General features: G+C 46.6%; 1 protein-coding gene across 1 annotated transcript in view; it reads left to right on the forward strand.

Moving 5' to 3' along the window:
• erbb3b (erb-b2 receptor tyrosine kinase 3b) overlaps window positions 1–23405 on the forward strand; it is a 51250-nt gene that overhangs the window by 8548 nt on the left and 19297 nt on the right. The window contains exons 3-12 of the mRNA XM_084333004.1: window positions 503–689; window positions 2678–2803; window positions 5908–5970; window positions 6200–6318; window positions 7523–7664; window positions 9079–9192; window positions 11416–11533; window positions 11638–11711; window positions 12622–12712; window positions 20793–20995. Of these exons, the coding sequence (XP_084189130.1) occupies window positions 503–689; window positions 2678–2803; window positions 5908–5970; window positions 6200–6318; window positions 7523–7664; window positions 9079–9192; window positions 11416–11533; window positions 11638–11711; window positions 12622–12712; window positions 20793–20995 (1237 nt within the window). The remainder of the gene's footprint in view (window positions 1–502; window positions 690–2677; window positions 2804–5907; window positions 5971–6199; window positions 6319–7522; window positions 7665–9078; window positions 9193–11415; window positions 11534–11637; window positions 11712–12621; window positions 12713–20792; window positions 20996–23405) is intronic.

The raw sequence follows: 23405 nt of genomic DNA on the forward strand, positions 1-23405 counted from the left end.
TACGATTACCAGGCGACAGCTTTACCTCCTGAGCCACTGTCGCCCCCCCAGATTGTATAGTCACTGGCAATATTCTTTGATTGACAGGACCCGTCTTGGTGGAGAGACTGTTATTCTACTTAAGGAGGAGACTGACAGACCCAGTCCGTTCCCCTCCATTGCTCTTTCTTGTGCGAAAAAAGTACCAGTGTGTGTATTTGACTCTGGACATTTGAAATTCTGGACCCAAATATACACCAAGCTAGTGGGAAATGTATTCTTAGAGTGTTGCTCTACCATCTATCAACGCCAATACATAACATCACCACTGTTGTCCATGACATACATGTACATAAACTACTACCGAGTCGGTCGCAGTCAACCAGCACCTGCTAACAGGTCTGATGCTTTAACTCAGCTGGTTAGGTGCGGCCACCCGTGGATCCTATGGTCTCAGGTTCAAATCCACTCGGTTACAATAACATACCATCTGTGGTGTTAACGACCTTCTCTTGTCCTACAGACGATCCGGGAGGTGACGGGCTACATCCTCATCGCCATGAACCACTTTCAGCAGCTCCCCCTGGACCAGCTACGGATCATCAGAGGGAACACTCTGTACGAAAGGCGCTTCGCCCTCTCCATCTTCTTCAACTACCCCAAGGACGGCACCAACGGCCTGGGACACCTGGGGCTCACACACCTGACAGGTGGGGAGGACTGGAGGGGGAAGGAGGGGATGTAGGTTTCCCAAGGAGGCGGAAAGGAGCGTGGAATCCGGGTCAGAACAATAGGGCAGACTGCCATATATTTGCATTTGTTATTAGTGTATAGTGTAGTGTTTGTTATTATTGCATTAGTGATCTAAACAAGCAATCCATGCCAAAGCTAGATATATAAAATACTTACACCCACAGCTATGCTGATTTGGCATAATGACAGCCAGCTGTTTCGAGAGGAGATAGTGTGTGTGTGTGTGTGTGTGTGTGTGTGTGTGTGTGTGTGTGTGTGTGTGTGTGTGTGTGTGTGTGTGTGTGTGTGTGTGTGTGTGTGTGTGTGTGTGTGTGTGTGTGTGTGTGTGTGTGTGTGTGTGTGTGTGTGTGTGTGTGTGTGTGTGTGTGTGTGTGTGTGTGTGTGTGTGTGTGTGTGTGTGTGTGTGTGTGTGTGCGTGCGTGTGTGTGTGAAACAGTAAGTTTGAAATGTATTCCCGCACAATCCTCATAGATACACATAGTCTATTATACATTTCAGGGACAGAGTGTAGTTATCCAAAGTGTGGCACCCCTGGAGCTATTTTGGGGTTCAGTGCCTTTTGGCAGAGATGGCGGCCACTGTAGATAGTTATACCAGCCACCCTAACCAGTCACCAGATTGCTGCTAGAATACACATGCCAGGGATTGAACCAGCAACCTCTCAGTTACTGGTCGGCCTCTCTGTCTCTATGTATTCTATGTATTTCTGTGTGTGTGTGTGTGTGTGTGTGTGTGTGTGTGTGTGTGTGTGTGTGTGTGTGTGTGTGTGTGTGTGTGTGTGTGTGTGTGCGTGAGTGAGCGTGCGTGCATGTGTATGTGTGTATGTGTGTGTGTGTGTTTGTGTTCCAAAGAGATTTTATAGAGTCTACCTTCAATAGTAGAACAATATTCAACTATGTTTGACATTGAGCTATTCTGTATTACATCACCCTCTTTTTTTTTTTGATCCACTTTTTCTCCCATTTTCTATATTTTCTCCCATCCCAATTTCGTATCATCCAATTCAACCCTCCCCTGTCACGAACGCTGTTTCTTGCCTCCCACAAGCCGGCTGCAATGTGGACTAAGTCATACATAGCACAAGTCCCCTCCGGTACTTGAGGTAACAGCAGTCGCATCTTTTCACCTGCGCAGCTCGATCTCTCAGTGGCGAGGAGTAACGCGTGGGAGGCTCACGCTGCCCCCGACACTTCCTGATTCCACTGCGCAGGCGCACCAACCGACCTGTAGGAGTCACTGTCCACAGCGCCCGATCCCCACCCATCAGTTTCCCACCCCCTAATACGGCCAATGTGTATTAGTACGGACGACCAGCTAAACTGAAAGCAAATGTGGAGCGCTGGGCTCGAACAGCCGAGCCCAGCGTCTCCAGATTTCGTGGCGAGCGCCTTGCCCACTACGCCACGTAGCCGCCCTTACATCACCCTCTTTATAGTCTTGCCTCAATCTTAGCCTCTCAACCTCTTATCTTTCATTACCGCTGAAACGACAGTATCATGCACCACATATGAAACTTCCCGGTCGAGCGTGTGGGAGGATTCAGGAATCTCCCACAGGTTGTAAAGGTGGTATTACAACTTGTAGGTGGAGGAGGTTAGGGAAGGTTGACAGATAAAGCCTGACTAATGCCTCTACTATGAAAACAGTTACCGGTATTCCAGTGTTCTGGGCCAGAGTACTGTATCCACGTGTCGCTACAGTGTGTTTCCCATATATTAAGTGTGGGAGTAGAGCAGGTTTTCCTAACATGCTCTAGCATGTTGAGACTATTGTTTAGTCGTAAGGAGAGGATGACTGTAATGTCTGCTTACCAATATTTGCCCTCTTTCCCACTACCTCTTGCATCATCTCTCTCTCTCTCTCTCTCTTTCTCTCTCTCTCTCTCTTTCTCTCTCTCTCTCTCTCTCTCTGCCCCCTCCATTCTCTCCCACTCCCTCACTGACAGAGATTCTGGAGGGAGGAGTACAGATCATCAACAACAGGTACCTTAGCTACGGTCCCTGGGTCAACTGGCAAGATGTGGTGAGAGACAGCAGCGCTCCCATTGACATCCAGTACAACGGAGAGAAAGGTGAGTGTTGGGATACACTGTAGCACTACATCACTATTGGCAATTTGCAAGTTATTCAACTCCTTTAGACAAATATATTACATAACAAAACAAAACAAAAACAAAACAACAAAAACATATATTTACGTTCATATGTCTCTCACATAAGTTAGTTGTAAGAAAGACAAAGAAAAATAAAAGAACAAGAAATAATATATAATAAATATAATCCACATACAGAATATTTTATACTTAAACATTTTTATATATATATTTTTCTTTTTCTTTCTTGCAAATAAATAAAATGCATCTCTGAGGCAAACACGTGTCCGCACACACAGTCAACCTAAGACAGGTACACTGTGCAACAATGTGTCTCAATGTGCAGGTAAGTAGGCTACAGTCGATATATGTGGATACTGGATAGATACATATATGCGGTGAGAATACATATATATATATATATATTGTGACGAATCTGGTGGGGACCAGACTCGCCACGGTTCAAATACAAACAAATTCAAAAGGTCCACACAAGAGCAATATTAATCAATACGAATATTTATTGAATTAAGGCAAAAATCTAGTTTGATAAGCAAGAGAATGGTCATAGACAGTCCGATGGTCAAAAACACAAAACAGGCTCGCCGGACAGAAAAAGGGATTGTTCAATACTCAGGGTAGTCGTCCGGTCCAGGGTCAGTACACAAGGGGGAATCTCAGCCAGTCCAGGGTCCAGTACACAAAGAACACCTACTCGCTTTCTCCTCACCTCTCACTACCTATCACCGTTACAACTCTGAATGCTCAATCTCTCTCTCTCTCAATAACACAACTCCAACTCCTACTCCGCTCAACTTACTCCTGACTACCCAAGTGACTTTGTAGGGTGTGTGTCTGGGGTGTGTGCACGTGAGATGTGTGTCAACTAATTATGCGCAGGTGTATTCTATCAGTACCAATCAGCTACCTAATTGACTCTACTCCTCCTGTGGCAGAAGTATCTCCCATCCTTCACATATCCATGGGAGGGGGGAGGAGATTTGTCACAATATATATATATATTAGTGCTGTCAATAGATTAAAAAAAATTAATTTTCTGTAATTAATCTAGATTAAAAATAGCATTTTTCTACTAAAGACCGAAGTTTGTAACAGCTTGTAACAGATATTTTACCTGAGTAAAATCATGGAATTAATGTAAAATCAACACAAAGAAAGTATATTTAGATTCAAAGACTATTTTAATAGCTTTCTTTGAATAGTTTCTCTCCTGTGAAATAAGTGAAAAATGTAGTAGAACGCGCTCACCTCACTAGACTTGACACTGGGTGCTGTAACCTCTGATATCATACATAAAATAGGGAAACAATGTCCAGGCATGCACTCCAGGTTTTTCCAAATTTATTGGCAGCCTCTGTAATCATGACGTTTCGGTGTGAACACACCTTCTTCAGAATGGCTTGCATCATTGATCATTGATGCAAGCCATTCTGAAGAAGGTGTGTTCACACCGAAACGTCATGATTACAGGCTGCCAATAAGTTTGGAAAAACCTGGAGTGCGTGCCTGGACATTGTTTCCCTATTTTTATATCTCCTGTGAAATACAAATGTTCAACAAAACCATCAACATTGACTCAGCTAGACCTCTTTCTTATATCCGCGGCGCTAAAATTGAAGATTTTTCACTCCATAGATTAATCTAGATTAATTTATTTTAATGCTTTAAATAATTTCAATTAATCTCCAAAGTTAAAGCATTAACTTTGACAGCCCTAATATATATATATATATATAGCATGTACAATAATGCTGTATATACAATATTTTTCTTTTCTTTTTTCGCAACGCATATATATCTATCCACACCTGTATATACTTACCGGCACATAGTCCTTTTACATATCTGTAGATACTATATCAATATCTGTACATATCCTACTCTTACTAGTTACACTGCTGGCCAGTATGACTACTAGCATACTGTCTCTATACCTGTATCACTGTACATAAACGGCCAGCAGGTGGAGAGGGTAGACAGTTTTAAATTCCTCGGCATCACCATATGTGATAATTTAAAATGGGAAGTTAACACCAGCCTCATAATTAGCAAAGCCCACCAGAGGCTCCACTCCCTGCGCCAGCTTAAAAAGTTTGGTGTGTCCAGGGAGGCGATGCTCAGTTTTTACAGAGCCACTCAATGACTGTGTGGTACGGAAACACCACCATCCATGATAGGGGACATCTAGAAAGAACTGTACGCACAGCGTAAAAAATCATCGGCTGTGAGCTCCCCTCTGTGGCCTCCATTTATGCCACACAAATCAGGCGGAAAGGAGAGAAGGTGATCAGGGACCCTTCTCACCCTGCTTAAGACCTCTTTAACCCCCTTCCCTCTGCAGAAGACTCCAAAGTCTCAGGTGCAGGACATCCCGTTTTAAAAACAGTACATATCCCGAGGCTGTCCGTCACCTGAACTCAAGTACAAATGTACAGGCACTTTGCACAACAAGGGCTAGCACCAGCCGACATGCACTTTAAGGCAATATGCACTTTAAACTGGAACACTGAGCAATTTATTTCAGGTACTGTAGCATTTTTTCTTTTTAATTGTTTATGTAAAACCTTTATTGTGGGGATTGTATTGCACGTATTCTTGTGTTTTTATATTGTATGTTTTTATAATGTCTGTACTGTATGTGGCACCAAGACAAATCCCAATCAACCATGTGTTGAAATGGCAATAAAGTGTTCTATTCTATTCATATTATACTACAACTCTGTACATGCATCTGATTAGCACTACACTCAGTAGTACTAATTTGTATATTTTGTACCCAGTTTAATCACCTGTACATTGTATATTGCTGTTGCACTTTACTGCTATACATTTGCACTCTGGTTGGATGCCAAACCTCTTTTCGATGTACTGTACTTGTTCTGTATAATGACAATACATTTTAATCGAATCTAAACTAATCTAACTATATGGCTGTCTCATAATGATGCTCACTATCTCTCTCTCTATCTCTCTCTCTCTCTCTCTCTCTCTCTCTCTCTCTCTCTCTCTCTCTCTCTCTCTCTCTCTCTCTCACACACACACACACACACACACACACACAGGTTCATGTCACCCATCCTGTGATGCATTCTGCTGGGGGCCTAATGAGGACCAGTGTCAGACATGTGAGTGCTGTCTTTCTGTCTCTTTCTGTCTCTCCCCATCTTTCTCTCTACAGTATAGCTTTGTCTGCTTCACAGACACAAAGGGCTGTGCGCGCACACACACACACACACACACACACACACACACACACACACACACACACACACACACACACACACACACACACACACACACACACACACACAGATATGACCTCTGTCTAACCTGTGTCTCCTGTGTGTGTCCCAGTGACTAGAACGGTCTGTGCGCCGCAGTGCAATGGCCGTTGTTTTGGGAGAAGCCCGAGGGACTGCTGTCATATAGAGTGTGCAGGAGGATGTACAGGCCCTCTGGACATGGACTGCTTTGTGAGTGCACTACCTCTCTCTATCTGTCCTTGTCTCTCAATGGGACTCTGGTAATGAATTGACCAGACAGTGATTTCACAAATAGACTTTTGCGCTTGTGTGTGTGTGTGTGTGTTTTGATTGATTGATTGAACATTTTATTAACAGATTGCAGAATGGGTACAATACAGTACAGCTCAATACACACAATTGTTAAGGGGATGCAGACCAGAGAAAGACTTTCGTCTAGTTTAAATCAGGGTCCCCCATTTTCAATTCATCATAACATATATATATCATACATGACATACAGGTAGACAGTACATTTAGACATTTATGACATACCAGAGTACAAAAAGAGTCTAAAAAGAGAGTATATACATTTGAGGGGGAAGAAACTGTATATTGGAGGGGGTTGGGGTTGGGTTTGGACATTTACAGGGGCCAGTTTCGAATTGCAGTCTCCCGTAGGTGCTCTTTGAGAGTGGTTTTGAAAGTGGGTAGTGATTCGCATTCCTTTACAGCTGTGGGTAGGGCGTTCCACATTGATGTGGCATAATTGCGAAACGTGTTTAGTCCCTTGTTTGAGCCGAATCTGGGTTTGACATGATTTGTGGAGCTCCCTCTGGTGTTGTGGTCGTGGTATTCACTGACCTTTGGGAAGTATTTTGACATGTACATGGGTACCTGAGTGGTGTAGTGTATCTTGTAGACCAGGCCCATTGCAAGTTGCTGTACTCTGTCGTCTACTCTAAGCCATCCTAGGTTGTCAAAGTGGGCAGGGGTGAGGTGGGTTCTAGGAGTAAGGTCAAGCAGTAGTCTGACCAGTTTGTTTTGTGATGTTTGTAATTTAGTTTTTAGCGCCTTTGAGGTGCTTTGGTACCATGAGGTGCAAGCATAGTCGCCGTACCCTTGAATGAGTGCTCCTGTTAGAGTCTTCAGGGTATTCTTGTTTACCAGAGAGGAGATGCGGTACAGGAATCTAGTTCGTTGTTTGACTTCTTTTATTACATTGGATGCCGTGTGTGTGTGTGTGTGTGTGTGTGTGTGTGTGTGTGTGTGTGTGTGTGTGTGTGTGTGTGTGTGTGTGTGTGTGTGTGTGTGTGTGTGTGTGTGTGTGTGTGTGTGTGTGTGTGTGTGTGTGTGTGTGTGTGTGTGTGTGTGTGTGTGTGTGTGTGTGTGTGTGTGTGTGTGTGTGTGTGTGTGTGTGTGTGTACCTGTGCAGGCGTGCCGTCACTTTAATGACTCAGGGTCATGCGTGCCGCAGTGTCCCCAGACTCTGATCTACAACAAGCAGACCTTTCAGATGGAGAGCAACCCCAACGCCAAGTACCAGTACGGATCCATCTGTGTCACCCGCTGCCCCAGTAAGTGTCCTCAGTGTGTGTCCTCAGTGTGTGTCCTCAGTGTGTGTCCTACTGTTGTGGGAACCAAATGGCCCTACAAGTATTACAAAATAATTTCTAATTGTGGGGACATTGGCCAAACCCCAATGTGTGTGTGTGTGTGTGTGTGTGTGTGTGTGTGTGTGTGTGTGTGTGTGTGTGTGTGTGTGTGTGTGTGTGTGTGTGTGTGTGTGTGTGTGTGTGTGTGTGTGTGTGTGTGTGTGTGTGTGTGTGTGTGTAGGTGTGTGTGTGTGTGTGTGTGTGTGTGTGTGTCTGCGTGCATGTGTGTGTGTGTGTGTGTGTGTGTGTGTGTGTGTGTGTGTGTATACACTGTATTCTTGTGTTCCAAACAGATGTTTTGGAATCTAACTTCCATGCACAATATAACAACACTGAACCATTTCTACAACTATTCTGTATGACGTGGTTTTCTTAATAATGTAATCTGGCCTTAAACTGCTCTTTTAGCATATTGCCCATGTATTATGTGTGTCATTGTGCTAATATGGTTCTAAATTAGTCTTAATGGGACCCCTCCCATCTTCCTCTGTCTCTGCCACCTCCACCCCCTGATCTGCCACCCGCCACCACCCTCCCATCTTCCTCTGTCTCTGCCACCTCCACCCCCTGATCTGCCACCCGCCACCACCCTCCCATCTTCCTCTGTCTCTGCCACCTCCACCCCCCATTCTGCCACCCCCACCACCCTCCCATCTTCTTCTGTCTCTTCCACCTCCACACCCCTATCTGCCACGCCCCACCACCCTCCCATCTTCCTCTGTCTCTTCCACCTCCACACCCCTATCTGCCACGCCCCACCACCCTCCCATCTTCCTCTGTCTCTTCCACCTCCACACCCCTATCTGCCACGCCCCACCACCCTCCCATCTTCCTTTGTCTCTGCCACCTCCACACCCCTATCTGCCACGCCCCACCACCCTCCCATCTTCCTCTGTCTCTTCCACCTCCACACCCCTATCTGCCACGCCCCACCACCCTCCCATCTTCCTTTGTCTCTGCCACCTCCACCCCCCATTCTGCCACCCCCACCACCCTCCCATCTTCCTCTGTCTCTGCCACCTCCACCCCCTGATCTGCCACCCCCACCACCCTCCCATCTTCCTCTGTCTCTTCCACCTCCACCCCCCATTCTGCCACCCCCACCACCCTCCCATCTTCTTCTGTCTCTGCCACTTCCACACCCCTATCTGCCACCCCCACCACCCTCCCATCTTCCTCTGTCTCTTCCACCTCCACCCCCCATTCTGCCACCCCCACCACCCTCCCATCTTCCTCTGTCTCTGCCACCTTCACCCCCCATTCTGCCACCCCCCTATCTGCCACCCCCTATCTGCCCCCCCCTATCTGCCCCCCCCCACCACCCTCTGTCCATCAGCCCACTTTGTGGTGGACGGCAGCTCTTGTGTGAGTGGCTGTCCCCCAGACAAGACTGAGGTCGAGAGAGGAGACCAGAGGCAGTGTGAGCTCTGTAATGGACTCTGCCCAAAAGGTTGGTGGTAGCAAATACTTTGTACATGTCATATTGTTTTTGTCGTTAAAGGCCCCATGAAAAGGCTAGCAGAATGCTACTTGATTCCACATATTTATGCGTTTCCTGTAAAAACAGGAAGCTAGGGAGGGACTTGTCGTGGATATTGATTGGCATTTATAGTAGCCAATAGTGCTGAATGTGCATTACGGTCGACCCATTAGTTAGCAAGCTAATGTTAGCAACATAGGTTAGCAACATTACGCAACATTAGTAACGTTAGCTAGCAAGCTGACATAGAATATTTGTTCAATTTAGTTAATGAGGCAGAGTGCTAGCTCAGTTACAATGTGCTGTAAATGTCATTCTAGAAAGCATTTAATTGGATGCAAATTTTGTATACGTCCCCGTATTTTTGGGTTTTCCAGGAAATTACAAACATCTATTTTTATTTCATGATATCGATTAGAGAACATGAAAAAAGTCTCTGCCAAAACCAGTGAGCCAAGACAAATCCTGGAGCTGCTCCAAGACCAACTTGTGAGCATAATCGCAATAGCCAGCGTGATTTATAGAGATGGGGATTTAGGGATTTAGAACTGAACACAAAATAATACATAGCTCACCCGGGTAAAAGCTCTTAAACACATTGTTATCTCTTGGATAAATTACGATATTTTGATATCCAATCCAATCCAATCCAACTTTATTTATAAAGTGCTTTAACAGCCACAGGGGCACAAAGTGCTGTACAGAGGGAGCATATTAAAAACTATAAGCAGCACTAAAAATAGATTAAAAACAAAGGATACAGTAACAAAACGATGCGACAATAACACAGTAAAACAATAAGATCATAAAATCAACAAGCTACATGGTGTCGAAAGCCAGAGAGAAAAGGTGAGTCTTAAGGAGGCCTTTGAAACGGGGCAGTGATGAGGCCTGCCTAATCTGCAGCGGCAGCTCGTTCCACATTTTGGGGGCGACAACGGAGAAAGCACGGTCCCCCCTGAGCTTACGCCTAGTTGTAGGCACTACTAGGAGCAGCTGGTCAGCTGACCTGAGAGAGCGAGAAGGTGTATAGAATTGCAACAGCTCAGAGAGGTAGGGTGGGGCAAGGTCATGAAGAGCTTTAAAAGCAAATAAAAGAATTTTAAAATTAATCTTTTTTTTTGTATCAACTTTTTCTCCCCATTTTTCTCCCATCCCAATTTCGTATTATCCAATTCTTCCCTCCCCTGTCTCGAACGTTGATAGACCATGCCTCCCACTGGTCGGCTGCAATGTGGACGATGCCTTGCATCACGTGTCCTCTCCGGTACACAAGGAGGCAGCCGTCGCATCTTTTCACCTGCACAGCGCAATCTCTCAGTGGCGAGGAGTAACGCGTGGGAGGCTCACGCTGCCCCCGATACTTCCTGATTCTGCTGTACAGGCGCACCAACCGACCTGTAGGAGTCGCTGTCCACAACGTCCGATCCCCACCCACCGGCTTTCCCACCCCCTAATACTGCCAATTGTATTAGTATGAACGACCAGCCAAGCCGGAAGCAACGCAGAGAGCTGGGCTCGAACCCAGCATCTCCTGCATTAGTGGCGAGTGCCTTGCCCACTGCGCCACTTAGCCGCCCTTTAAAATTAATCCTAAAGTGCACAGGGAGCCAGTGGAGTGAGGATAAAATCTGTGAGATGTGGTCATATTTACGAGTGCCAGTTAAAAGACGTGCAGCGGCGTTCTGCACCATTTGAAGGCGGGCCACTGAGGATCCACTCACCCCTATATAAAGTGCATTGCAGTAATCCAGCCTAGTAGTCACAAATGCATGGATTACTGCTTCAAAATGCTGCGCCTGTAGGATGGGCTTAATTTTGGCCAGCTGCCTCAACTGGAAAAAGCTCGATTTGACCACGGCCTTGATCTGGCTGTCAAATTTAAGGTCCGGGTCGATTTTTACACCTAAATTCTTTACTATTGGTTTGACATGTTGTGCCAGCGAACCCAGATATAGCAGTGAGGTCACAGAGGGGCCACCAAAAACCATGACCTCCGTCTTTTTGTCATTAAAATTTGGGTTGGGGGATATGGGTTCTCCAATTGTTTTCCATTATAACTTTTGGATAGGAGGTGTTCATATTTCACAAATATTTCTTGACATTGTAATAAATAAACATTTTAGGGGGATTTCCACTGTCCGTATATATACCTGAATAACAAACCATGGATGCTGCTGTTCTGCCCTCTAGCCTGTGAAGGTACCGGCGCAGAGCACCGGCAGACAGTGGACTCCAGCAACATCGACAGCTTCATCAACTGTACCAAGATCCAGGGCAGTCTGCACTTCCTGGTCACAGGCATTCTGGGGTAAGGAGGTCCACTTTACTCAGAGTGTAACTTCCACTTCAGACTCAGAGTGTATCCCTGTTAGATATTTCATATCACATTTATTTATTTAATCTTTTTCTCAGAGATGACTTCAAAAACATCCCTCCCCTAGATGCAAAGAAGCTGGAGGTTTTCCGTACTGTACAGGAAATAACAGGTTTGTGTAAATAATCGTTTGGTTGGTTGCATATCATTGTTGTTGAACGAAAAACCACCTAACTCCAATTTTACAGTTTCTTGTTACGAATAGGCATGGTGGTGATGGTGGAGGTAGAACCCAATATAGCAGGACAGCGATAATGAGAGAGAGGAGGCAGAGACGGCAGGGTAGCGTATAGTGAAGGACTTTACTGAGTAGTGGAAACACAAAAGCACGTTACAAAGAATAAACAAACGCGAACTGAAAACCCTGTGAACAAACCTCAGCTGAGCTGGAAAACAGGACAAGGAAAGACAGGACTAACTCACAGGGGAAATACAGGGTAACGGCAGACAGGGAGCTTCACAAATGGTAAACAGACACAACAGGATACCGGGATAACAGAGACAATGACGCCACAAGGAAGTGAGGGCAGAGCCCACATAAATACACAGACTGATTACAACGAGCAACACCTGGCAAAATCTGATAAACACAATGGGAAACACCAAACTAGACACAAACGGCATAACCAAAATACAACAACCAGACAGGAGGACGACATCACACAAGGGAAGGGAGAGCCCAAGACAACATGAACGAGGAAATCATATCAACCATATTTAACCATAAATAACAGATTGCATTATCTGACGGTGTCCGCCAGAGGGCATCAGAAGACCACTTTCTCTCCACATCTCCATTGCCCTTTATTTGATGAGTATGTGTCCTATGGAACTCATTCAGAACCTAATGTAGAATATATATATATATATAATTTCTTTTATGCATTTTAATCTAAAATGTTTTTCTTAATTCCTGAAAAAGTGACTTTGTGAAGATACAAGGTTTTGATTGGACAGTATCTGTTATCGGCATGCATGTCAGAATAATGTGCCTGGATTGATACTGTATGTTTGATTGGCAGATATACTAAACATCCAGTCTTGGCCCAAAGAGCTACACGATCTATCAGCCTTCTCCAACCTCACCACTATACAGGGGAGGTCTCTCTACAAGTAAGGCCTGTGTGTGTGTGTGTGTGTGTGTGTGTGTGTGTTTGTGTGTGTATTCTTAATTAATTCCAGTCATATTACATGTTCAGTGTTGTAATAATAACATTGCTCTCCCACAGACCCTCCCACCCTTCTCTGTTTGCTTAATACCTAAACCTGCTTTTTGTGTAAACAGCGTATGTCCAGCCCCCTGTCCAAGCATGTTGCCAGTGTTTTGTAATCTCTATCTCTGTTTGTATCCCACCCCCCTGCCCTCCCCGCCCTGACGTCCCTCTCCAGTGTTAAGAGGTATGACCTGTGTGTGTGTGTGTGTGTGTGTGTGTGTGTGTGTGTGTGTGTGTGTGTGTGTGTGTGTGTGTGTGTGTGTGTGTGTGTGTGTGTGTGTGTGCGTGTGTGTGTATGTGTGTGTGTGTGTGTGTGTGTGTGTGTGTGTAGGTGTGTGTGTGTGTGTGTGTGTGTGTTAGGGGTGTAAAGGTACACATGTCCGTACCGAACCGTTTCAATACTGGACGTCTGGACCTAAGGTTCAGTACGGCTGTATACCAAACAAATACAGTGGTACGTTAACCACTAATGAACGCACGTGCAGAACAATTATTTGCGTGCAGAATTTTATTCAAAACTCGATTATTAATTTCAATATAGAATATTCGTTGACAGCCATACAAGTACAATTAGTTACTGCACACTACATCACCCCTGAGTGGAACATGGAAAGCCAAACTTTCCCCCACTGTACTGAAAACCCGTACCGAACCGTGACTTCAAAACCGAGGTACGTACCGAACCGTGGTTCTGTATCACACTAGCTCCCGCTCAGCGTCTCATTGCATATATCTCGCTTCAGCATATATATACTGAATAAATTTCAAAATGTACCTTTAAATGCCAGCATTCATCTGGCCACACCCCCATCCGCTTACCTACATAAGCAGGGGTGGTGCCACACACTCATCTCCTTCTCAAATTTCATCACAAGCAACGTGTTGCTCATATGCCCACTTGACGTGGAGAAAAATATTGGCTGACAATGTTTACGAGGAAAGGAAGAACAAGAGATACGTTGACATCATATCTTTATTTTCTCTCTCACTATTTTCGAGAAAATACGGCGATATTGTCTTCGTCACTGGAGTGTCTGGAAGATGGTGATCATTCTAAAATCCTCCACCGGTTTTCGTATTGGGAGCACGCTGCTGCATGCCTCTCAACTGCAGTTCCTTGCTGTGCTGGTTGCGGTAAAACCTTTCAGGACACAGCTGAACTGTAGGACGCGCCGCTGTTGTGAGAAGCGGTGAGTTCCAGGTTGGTGAGTGATGTTTTGCTTGCGGCTCCACTTGTCTGTTAGTGCTATGGGGGCTGGCTGACAATGTTTACGAACACCGGCCCCAGATTAAGGTATTTTGTTCAGCCTCTTAGGCAACAGCGGAAGACCTTGATCTGAAGCCCATTATAGTTTAACTAGTGGGCCACGACCATTAACACTGGTGATCCCTGTGTTTTCTGGACGAGTGGATGTTTTCTCTGTCACCGTGTAGGCCCCATCTTTCATATCCAAATGAGAGTATTCCCTCACAAGGAAATATGGGCATAGATGTTCGTTAGTGGAAGATCTGTGTTCAAGTCAGCTACAGGCCAGTTTGGTATTGTGCTGGCTCCGTCGGGTGTTGGTAAAATCACCATTGTAAAACTGTGTTAACATCTTGTTTCTCTTTTCTCTTAAAAAGTGAGGAGGGTTTCAGAACGGCGGCCTGTCTGAGTGAGTGTTATATCATTGTGTACAAGTTCAGGTGATAGCTGCTTAGCTTACGTGCTAGTGGTGGCCTACTGTTAGCCAGTCAGCTGTTAGCTGCGGCGCTAGCCTGCTGTGATCACTAGGTGGCCTACCTAGGCTAGGCTAGGAAACGTTAGCTTGCTGCTATCGGCCGAGGCCCAGCGCGCGGTTCCCAACTCCCCTCTCCCTCACGTGGAGAGGCAGGGGGGATTCGAAGTCTCCCCTCTGGTCGCGTGCGCCGTTCGCTCGGCGTCTCGCGGGCAGGGGCGGTAGCGCCCGACGGTTAGAGCGGCCGTTAGCTTAATGCTACTCTGTTGAACGTGCTTTGATTATAACATGTTTTAAACACTCTTGACTACGACGTCATCTTTGACAGAGGATGTTCGTCGAACCTGCCCTGGGCCAGGACGGCAAGGACTGCGTCAACAAGGGGGACCGTAGCGACGGGATGGAACGGCGACGCTGCCCAGATCGACAACACAGAACGGCTGTGTTTACTACGGTGCCTTGAGACTGCACTTCGCTTGATCTACGCTCCGGGTAGGCAAGGTCTGGACCAGACCTTGAGCACGTCTTCTTGCTTTCCCTTCTTCTTTTTTTTTTTTTTTTTTTATTGGTCTTTTTCCCCCTCCATTTTCCTCCGATTTTCTCCCATCCCAATGTTAGTCGTATGCCAATTCCCAGTCCCTTCCTGGTCGCTGCGCACTTACCCCCCACAGTCAGATCATCTGGGAGAGTGGAGGCTACCACGTGCTTCCTCCGACACACGTCCAGCCAATCACCGCTTCTTTTCACCTGGCAGCGCGGATTCTCATCGAGAGGGCGTAGCGTGTGGGAGGACCACACTATCCCCCTCAAGTCCTATCCGCGCTTAGCAGGCGCCCCGACCGAACTGTAGGAGTCGCTGTTTACAACGACCCGGACCCACCCCGCCAGCTTCTCCCACCCTCTAATACAGCCAATTGTATTAGTGCAGACGGCCAGCCAAGCTGGTGACAACCCCGGAGCTGTGAGCTGGATTCGAACAGGCGAATCCAGCTCACAGCTCCGGGGTTGGTGACGAACGCAATCTCCGCTCGGCCACCTAACCGCTGCTCTTGCTTTCCCTTCTAAATGTTTTGTAAATAACGATGTTTTCCAAAATGAGTGTTGCTGCACTACATTTAGGATACGATGCGAGTTATGTGTGAATTGTCTTGTCACTGGTATTAGCTTCTCCATGCAAATAGGGTTGTTTATTACAGATGTGAAAATGATCTGGTTTGTTGTGTTGAGAAACATCATGTGTGTTTATATGTACCGTGTACTCACAACTAAGGGGGTTAACTAACCTATAAAGCTATGCTTAGTGACAAATGAGTAAAGAATGATTCTTTTCTCAGCCTGTAATGACAATGAACAGTGTGTTCACATATTAACAGGTTTTCCTGTTTTAACTGGCCGTATTAAGGGTAAAGTAGGAGGATTGTGTTTCCCCCCGGTTCCCTGGGGACTTCTTCATCCTCCTCTCAGACATGTTGTTGCACTACATTGTGTCACTGTGTGGTAGGGATACGATGTAACCCTTAGCTTGATTACTGAGGTTGTGCTAAAACTGCTGGAGAAACTTTATTTTCCTAAAAGAAAAGATTGTTTGGTCGCTTTCGTGTGTGCTTAGCAAGGCCTGTGGCCGATACTAATCGAGAATTATGTATTCTCTCATTATGAAAAACGGCGTTCCTCTGTAGAGTGTTTTTGCCATTTTTTGTAGGTGATGATGGGTTGTGTGTGTCATGTGACCTACAACTGGGTTGGACTGGCCACAGAAGCACATGTGTAAGTTTGGTACCGGGGCTCTTGGAGAGCCCTCTCTATTCTGTGTTTTTTCCTTAGTAAAAATCAGATAGCAGGTTAGCTCATGCGCTGTGTGAAGCTGTCAGACGCTTCATGGAGCTGACTATGACTGTGTCATACTCTCTTTTTGTCATTACATCGTATCATGGGTGTGGGGTCGTAAAGGGGTGAACTGGTAACCTTTCCTCCCCCTTTTTTCTGTTGGTCAGGGGTAAACCCACCTGTCCTTCAAGGTTCCTGTCACGTTGCGGTTCGGCACGTTACAGGGTGAGGGGGGGGGGGGGGGGAGGGAGTTTCCTGGTCCCACGGCCTGGAATATTGTGCGTGTGCACCGCAGAAATTCCTCCGCCATAGAGTACGTCACTGTGCGCGTCTCTGTTGGTAGGACTTCCGTGTGCTGTTCAGGTCCATGTGATGGATCTGTTTCGGGGGGTGGTCAGGGCTCCTCCTCACCAAGCTCCTATTCGGGCCTTCTGTGAGTTGGGACTCTCCTTCCATGTGAGGGAGCCTCCTTCAGAGTACAGAGCCTCCTCCTCAGATTGTCAAGGTGAGTGGACCCTCAAGAAGGAGTCGAATCTATTGTGTATGTATTCGATTCAATTCGATTATTGAGTGTGTATGGGTTCAGTGCCTCCTCCCCGGAGAGCCCTAAAACCAATTTTTTACATGGCTCAAGGTGCAATATATTCTTTTCAATCTGTACAGCTCACGTGGGAAGTCTCTCTGGGGATTCCCGTCTCCTTCCTATGGGAGGGTGGTGGGATGTAAAAATGTGAAAACATTTTACCCCCGGCTGTGTAGACTGGGATACATACTGTTGGTGCTTCCTTCTTTTCTATTAAAAATAGTTGGAGTTAGGAAGTATCACACCCCTCTTGTCGTTCCCCTGGGCGCCTTGGGGATTCAATGACAGGTCTAAATAGCCTGTTCATTGATGTGGGTGTGTCCCGACGCACGTATAGTGCTAGCTCGGGGTGTTCTGTAAACAGGCGACTGACTGGCACGCCTTGGTTGCTTGAGGTTAAAACGGCGTTTTTATAAAGCAACTGGGATGGAGGTTTTTCCTCTTCCGACGACCAAATCCGACGACCTGGTTTGGTTATCGACGGATTCTCGTTCATATCTGGGGGATGATGACGGAATGGATCTGAACATATGTAGAGGGGTCTCATGCCCTGGGGGTGGGCCACCGGGCGCGGTTCGCCCGAACGTCTGGGTGGCGCCTTCTTTTCATGTTTAAGATCAACACGCATATCTGCCCCTTCTCCTGGAGTAGGCATGTCGGCGTGGTTAGGGCACGGGACTGGTTTTGGTCATGCTGGTCCGGATCAGTTGAACCCGTTGTCCGCCGGGGATGCAGATCTGCTGTTCTGGTACCCTGAGGGACTTGGGCTTTTTTCAGGGGGAAAAATGCCAGGTCGGTCCGGGTGTCACAGGGTTAAGCGCTATGGAGACCCTGGTTGGGTAAATTTTTTACTCAGCACTGTCGTAATGGCTTACGGCCATGCCAACCTGTACACGCTCGATCTCGTCAGATCTCGGCCGCTACACAGGTTGGTCCTGGTTAGTACTTGGTTGGGAGACCGCCTGGGAATACCAAGTACGGTGTGCTTGGGGCTGGTTCTCCATTCTTTTTTGCTCCTCTCTCACGCATGGCGAAGAGGGGCCTGTTGGGGTGGTATTTGACCTCCTCTGGTGACCCTGTGCTTCCCGTATCGCCGGGCCCGGTCCGAAGTCATGTTTCGTCGACCCGTAGGCCTGGGTTAACCCTTTTTTGAAAACTGAAACACTTGTACTGCGGTATAGCCGGTGTATACCCGCAGGTGTGTTTTGGAGTTTTTTTCTTGAGGGGTTATAGGAACAACCACCGCATTGGGTAACACCAAGGTGGTTGATTCCCTGGTGTGTTGGAGCAGTGTCAACTCCCGGGTTCACCGGTTGAGGGTGCCCCTGCACGTTCATGACGTCTGCCAATCGTGTCAGCCTTCTCTGCCTCAACCCCTCTGGGTGGGTTTTTTTTAAATGGAGGCTTGGTCATGCAACAACGCCAGCTTACGCCTCTTCCGCCGGGGCGGCTGTGTTCAGCTGTCCCCTCTGGCGCCTGTCTCGTCCGCAGTCTCCAGGCTAGGGTTAACAGCCTGTTGCCTGGTTTTTCCCCGGTGTGCTGCCTGCTTCCGTTGGTTAACCTTTTTTGTGTGCTTACGGCCATGCTGACTGCCTGTTCTGCAGGGTCAGTGTGCCAGGCGGTGTACTATTGGGGGGACAGGGCCCGCTCGGCTGAGGGGCCTTTGTCCGAATACGCTGGCGATGTGGGGGGCGGGGTCACTAAGTGCCCACCTGGTGGGGTCTTGATGCTGGCATCATGGACTTCTCCGGGCCCCCGTTCCAGGGGGTCCAGTCCCTTTGGTGGGTCTGGGTCTTCCTTCGCGCTCCGCTGCTACGGCCTTGCCGTGAAGCCCCCAATAGGGGGGGTGCCCTCCATTAGGGGGGGTCGGGGGGCTCGGTCCTCCCTGATCTGATGGTTGTGGGGGGCCTCAGCGGGGTACATTTGTCGAGCTTCTAGCTCCCGCTCAGCTCCTATTATGCAATGAGACGCTGAGCGGGAGCTAGTGTGATACAGAACGTTAGGTTATGACTATAACCAAGTTCTGTTAACACTAGTGGACGCTCAGCGTCTAGATGCCGCTGCGGCCCTTGATTTTTCATTGTGGTGAAATTTGTTGGGAAGGAGATGAGTGTGTGGCACCACCCCTGCTTATGTAGGTAAGCGGATGGGGGTGTGGCCAGATGAATGCTGGCATTTAAAGGTACATTTTGAAATGTATTCAGTATATATATGCTGAAGCGAGATATATGCAATGAGACGCTGAGCGTCCACCAGAACTTGGTTATAGTCATAACCTAACGTTTTTGTGTACCGTTACACCTGTGTGTGTGTGTGTGTGTGTGTGTGTGTGTGTGTGTGTGTGTGTGTGTGTGTGTGTGTGTGTGTGTGTGTGTGATCCTGTCACTCTCTGACACCCCAGACTACATACAGCATGGCACTTGTATTCATGAATGACGTTGTTGTTATTGTGGTTAGTGTCTAATGTGTGGATATGAATCACATTGTTACAAGATTAGATTAGATTAGCGGCTGGGTGGCGTAGCGGAGATTGCGCTCATCACCAATGCAAGAGACTCCGGTATCGAATCCCAGTCTCAGCATTGCCTTCGGCTTGGGCCGGCCGTCGTACTGGCTCATTTGGCAGAGTCAGTGGGTGGAAGTCGATGGGTGGGGATTGGACGTTGTGGACAGCGACCCCTAAAGGTCGGTTGGGAGACACCTGCACAGCAGAGACAGGAAGTGGCGAGGGTAGTGTGAGCTTCCCATGCGTTACACCTCGCCAATGAGAGTCCGCGCTGGCAGGCGAAAATATGTGACAGGCTGCCTCCTTGTGTGCCGGAGGGAACACGTGATGCAAGGCTTCTATCCTCTCTACAACCGACCAGTGGGGGGCATAGTCGAGCAACGTTCAAGATAGGGGAGGGGAGAATTGGATACATGAAATTGGGATGGGAGAAAAAATAGAAAATAAGGATAAAAAGTGGATAAAAAAAAGATTTGATTAGATTCAAATGTATTGTCATCATACAGCACAAGTACAGTACAACTAAAAGAAGTTTGGCATCCAACCAGAGTGCAAATGTAACAGTAAAAGTGCAACAGCAATATACAATGTACAGGTGATTAAACTGGGTAAAAAATTTACACATTTGTACTACTGAGTGAACCTTCATCGGATCATTTGACATTAGATATATTTATGTATTTATGGCTGCCACCTCTCAGTCAGTCAATTAGTCGACTAATTGGTTGTTAGGGTCTTAATTGCTTTTTTTTTTTTATGTTGATTAGACATTTGTATGCATTATTTCTTGGAAAGTGATCAGCAAATCTCTGCCATTACAACAATGTTTTCACTTTCACTTCTCACTTGAAATCAAACAGTTGTAAAAAATCCTATTAGTCGTCCAACATTGTCTTCTCTCTAGTTTCAAGTTCCAAGTTTGTTTATTATTTGTCAGAACAAAATACAGAATACTTTATAATGAAATGCATGTTTCTGTATGAGCCCCTGAGAGTGTGCTATACATACAGTAAAAAGAAAGTAAGTTAAAAAAATGAACAAGTAAGTAAAAAGTAGGTAAAGTCAATATACATATATACAATACAATACAGAGTAAAATTAGTAACAGTGAGGTCAAATGCAGAGGTACAAAACGTGGGGTAGGGTGCAAAATGAGGTATGAATTTGGTGCAAATCTCTTTAATAATAATAGATAAATATAAAGTGTGTTAAAGTGTCTAGTGAATAAAGTGAGTGGTAAGGTGAGTGTTTGTTTAAATACAGCAGTATTCCATCTTTCTCTAACTTCCTATTCTGTCTGTTCTCCTTCCTCAACTTCCACCCTGCTCTCCACCCTGCTCTCCAGGCGCTTCTCTCTGATGGTGATGCACGTCCCGACCCTCACCTCCCTCGGGCTGCGTTCACTCCGGGAGATCAACGACGGCAGCGTCTACCTGAGCCAGAACGGAGAGCTCTGCTACCACCACACCGTCAACTGGACCCGGCTGTTCAGAGGCCGCAAAACCAGACCCAATGACATCAAAAACAACAGGCCCTTAGTAGAGTGTGGTGAGCTGGGATGGGATGGGATGGGGAGCCCTCTAGAATGATGAGAAGCTGGTTAGAAGGACGAGAGGCGGGCTAGAATGATGAGAAGCTGGTTAGAAGGACGAGAGGCGGGCTAGAATGATGAGAAGCTGGTTAGAAGAATAAGAAGCTGGCTAGAAGGATGAGAGGCTGGTTAGAAGAATAAGAAGCTGGCTAGAAGAATGAGGAGCTGGTTAGAAGGACAAGAAGCTGGCTAGAAGAATGAGAAGCTGGCTAGAAGGATGAGAAGCTGGTTAGAAGGATGAGAAGCTGGTTAGAAGAATGAGAAGCTGGTTATAATGATGAGAAGCTGGCTAAAAGAATGAGAAGCTGGCTAAAAGAACGAGGAGCTGAAGAATGAGAAGCTGGTTAGAAGGATGCAAAGCTGATTAGAAGGATGAGAAGCTGGCTAGAAGGATGAGAAGCTGGTTAGAAGGATGAGAAGCTGGTTAGAAGAATGAGAAGCTGGTTATAATGATGAGAAGCTGGCTAGAAGAATGAGAAGCTGGCTAAAAGAACGAGGAGCTGAAGAATGAGAAGCTGGTTATAATGATGAGAAGCTGGCTAGAAGAATGAGAAGCTGGCTAGAAGAACAAGAAGCTGGATTGAAGGATGAGAAGCTGGTTAGAAGAATGAGAACTGGTTAGAAGGATGTGAAGCTGGCTAGAAGGATGAGAAGCTGGTTAGAAGGATGAGAAGCTGGTTAGAAGGATGAGAAGCTGGCTAGAAGGATGAGAAGCTGGTTAGAAGGATGAGAAGCTGGTTAGAAGAATGAGAAGCTGGTTAGAAGAATGAGAAGCTGGTTAGAAGGATGAGAAGCTGGCTAGAAGGATGAGAAGCTGGTTAGAAGAATGAGAAGCTGGTTAGAAGAATGAGAACTGGTTAGAAGAACGAGGAGCTGAAGAATGAGAAGCTGGTTATAATGATGAGAAGCTGGCTAGAAGAACAAGAAGCTGGCTAGAAGAACAAGAAGCTGGTTTGAAGGATGAGAAGCTGGTTAGAAGAATGAGAACTGGTTAGAAGGATGGGGAGCTGGCTAGAAGGATGAGAAGCTGGTTAGAAGGATGAGAAGCTGGTTAGAATGATGAGAAGATGGCTAGAAGAATGAGAACTGGTTAGAAGAATGAGAACTGGTGAGAAGGATGTGAAGCTGGTTCAGAGGATGGGGAGCTGGTTAGAAGGATGGGGAGCTGGCTAGAAGGATGAGAAGCTGGCTAGAATAGTGAGAAGCTGGTTAGAATGATGAGAAGATGGCTAGAAGAGTGAGAAGCTGGCTAGAAGAACGAGAAGCTGGTTAGAAGGATGAGAAGCTGGCTAGAAGAACGAGAAGCTGGTTAGAAGGATGAGAAGCTGGCTAGAAGAACGAGAAGCTGGTCAGAAGAATGAGAAGCTGGCTAGAAGAAGGCTGGCTGGTTAGAAGGATGGGGAGCTGGTTAGAAGGATGGGGAGCTGGTTAGAAGGATGGGGAGCTGGTTAGAAGGATGGGGAGCTGGTTAGAAGGATGGGGAGCTGGTTAGAAGGATGGGGAGCTGGTTAGAAAGATGGGGAGCTGGTTAGAAGGATGGGGAGCTGGTTAGAAGGATGGGGAGCTGGTTAGAAGGATGGGGAGCTGGTTAGAAAGATGGGGAGCTGGTTAGAAGGATGGGGAGCTGGTTAGAAAGATGGGGAGCTGGTTAGAAGGATGGGGAGCTGGTTAGAAAGATGGGGAGCTGGTTAGAAGGATGGGGAGCTGGTTAGAAGGATGGGGCTGGTTAGAAGGATGGTGAGCTGGTTAGAAGGATGATAAGCTGGCCAGAAGAATGAGAAGCTGGTTAGAAGAATGAGAAGCTGGTTAGAAGGATGGGGAGCTGGTTAGAAGGATGGGGCTGGTTAGAAGGATGGGGAGCTGGTTAGAAGGATGGGGAGCTGGTTAGAAGGATGGGGCTGGTTAGAAGGATGGGGCTGGTTAGAAGGATGGGGAGCTGGTTAGAAGGATGGGGAGCTGGTTAGAAGGATGGGGAGCTGGTTAGAAAGATGGGGTGGGGTGTGGGGGGGGGGGGGTAAGATCAAAGGTATATCAGGCTGTTCACTTTCTGTTATTACTTACTGTAAATTAATTGCTTCACTTAGTAGTTGTTGAGATTGTTGTTAATTAACCCTTGCACTGAAGAACCATATAACTCATACATACATTGAATGAATGAATGAATGAATGAATGAATGAATGAATGAATTTATTCACACACACACACACACACACACACACGATATATTACATATACATATCTTCATGTGAAAACAACATAGACGAAATTGTGTGCATGTGCCAGGTCTCCCAAGAAGCTATATTTAAAGCTTTTGGAGGGAGCCCTATTCCTCGTACAGTACCTGGCTAACTGAGTTAGCCGGATAA

Source organism: Notolepis coatsorum (assembly GCF_963971535.1).
Source record: "Notolepis coatsorum genome assembly, chromosome: 17".
In the NCBI taxonomy this organism is placed as follows: domain Eukaryota; kingdom Metazoa; phylum Chordata; class Actinopteri; order Aulopiformes; family Paralepididae; genus Notolepis; species Notolepis coatsorum.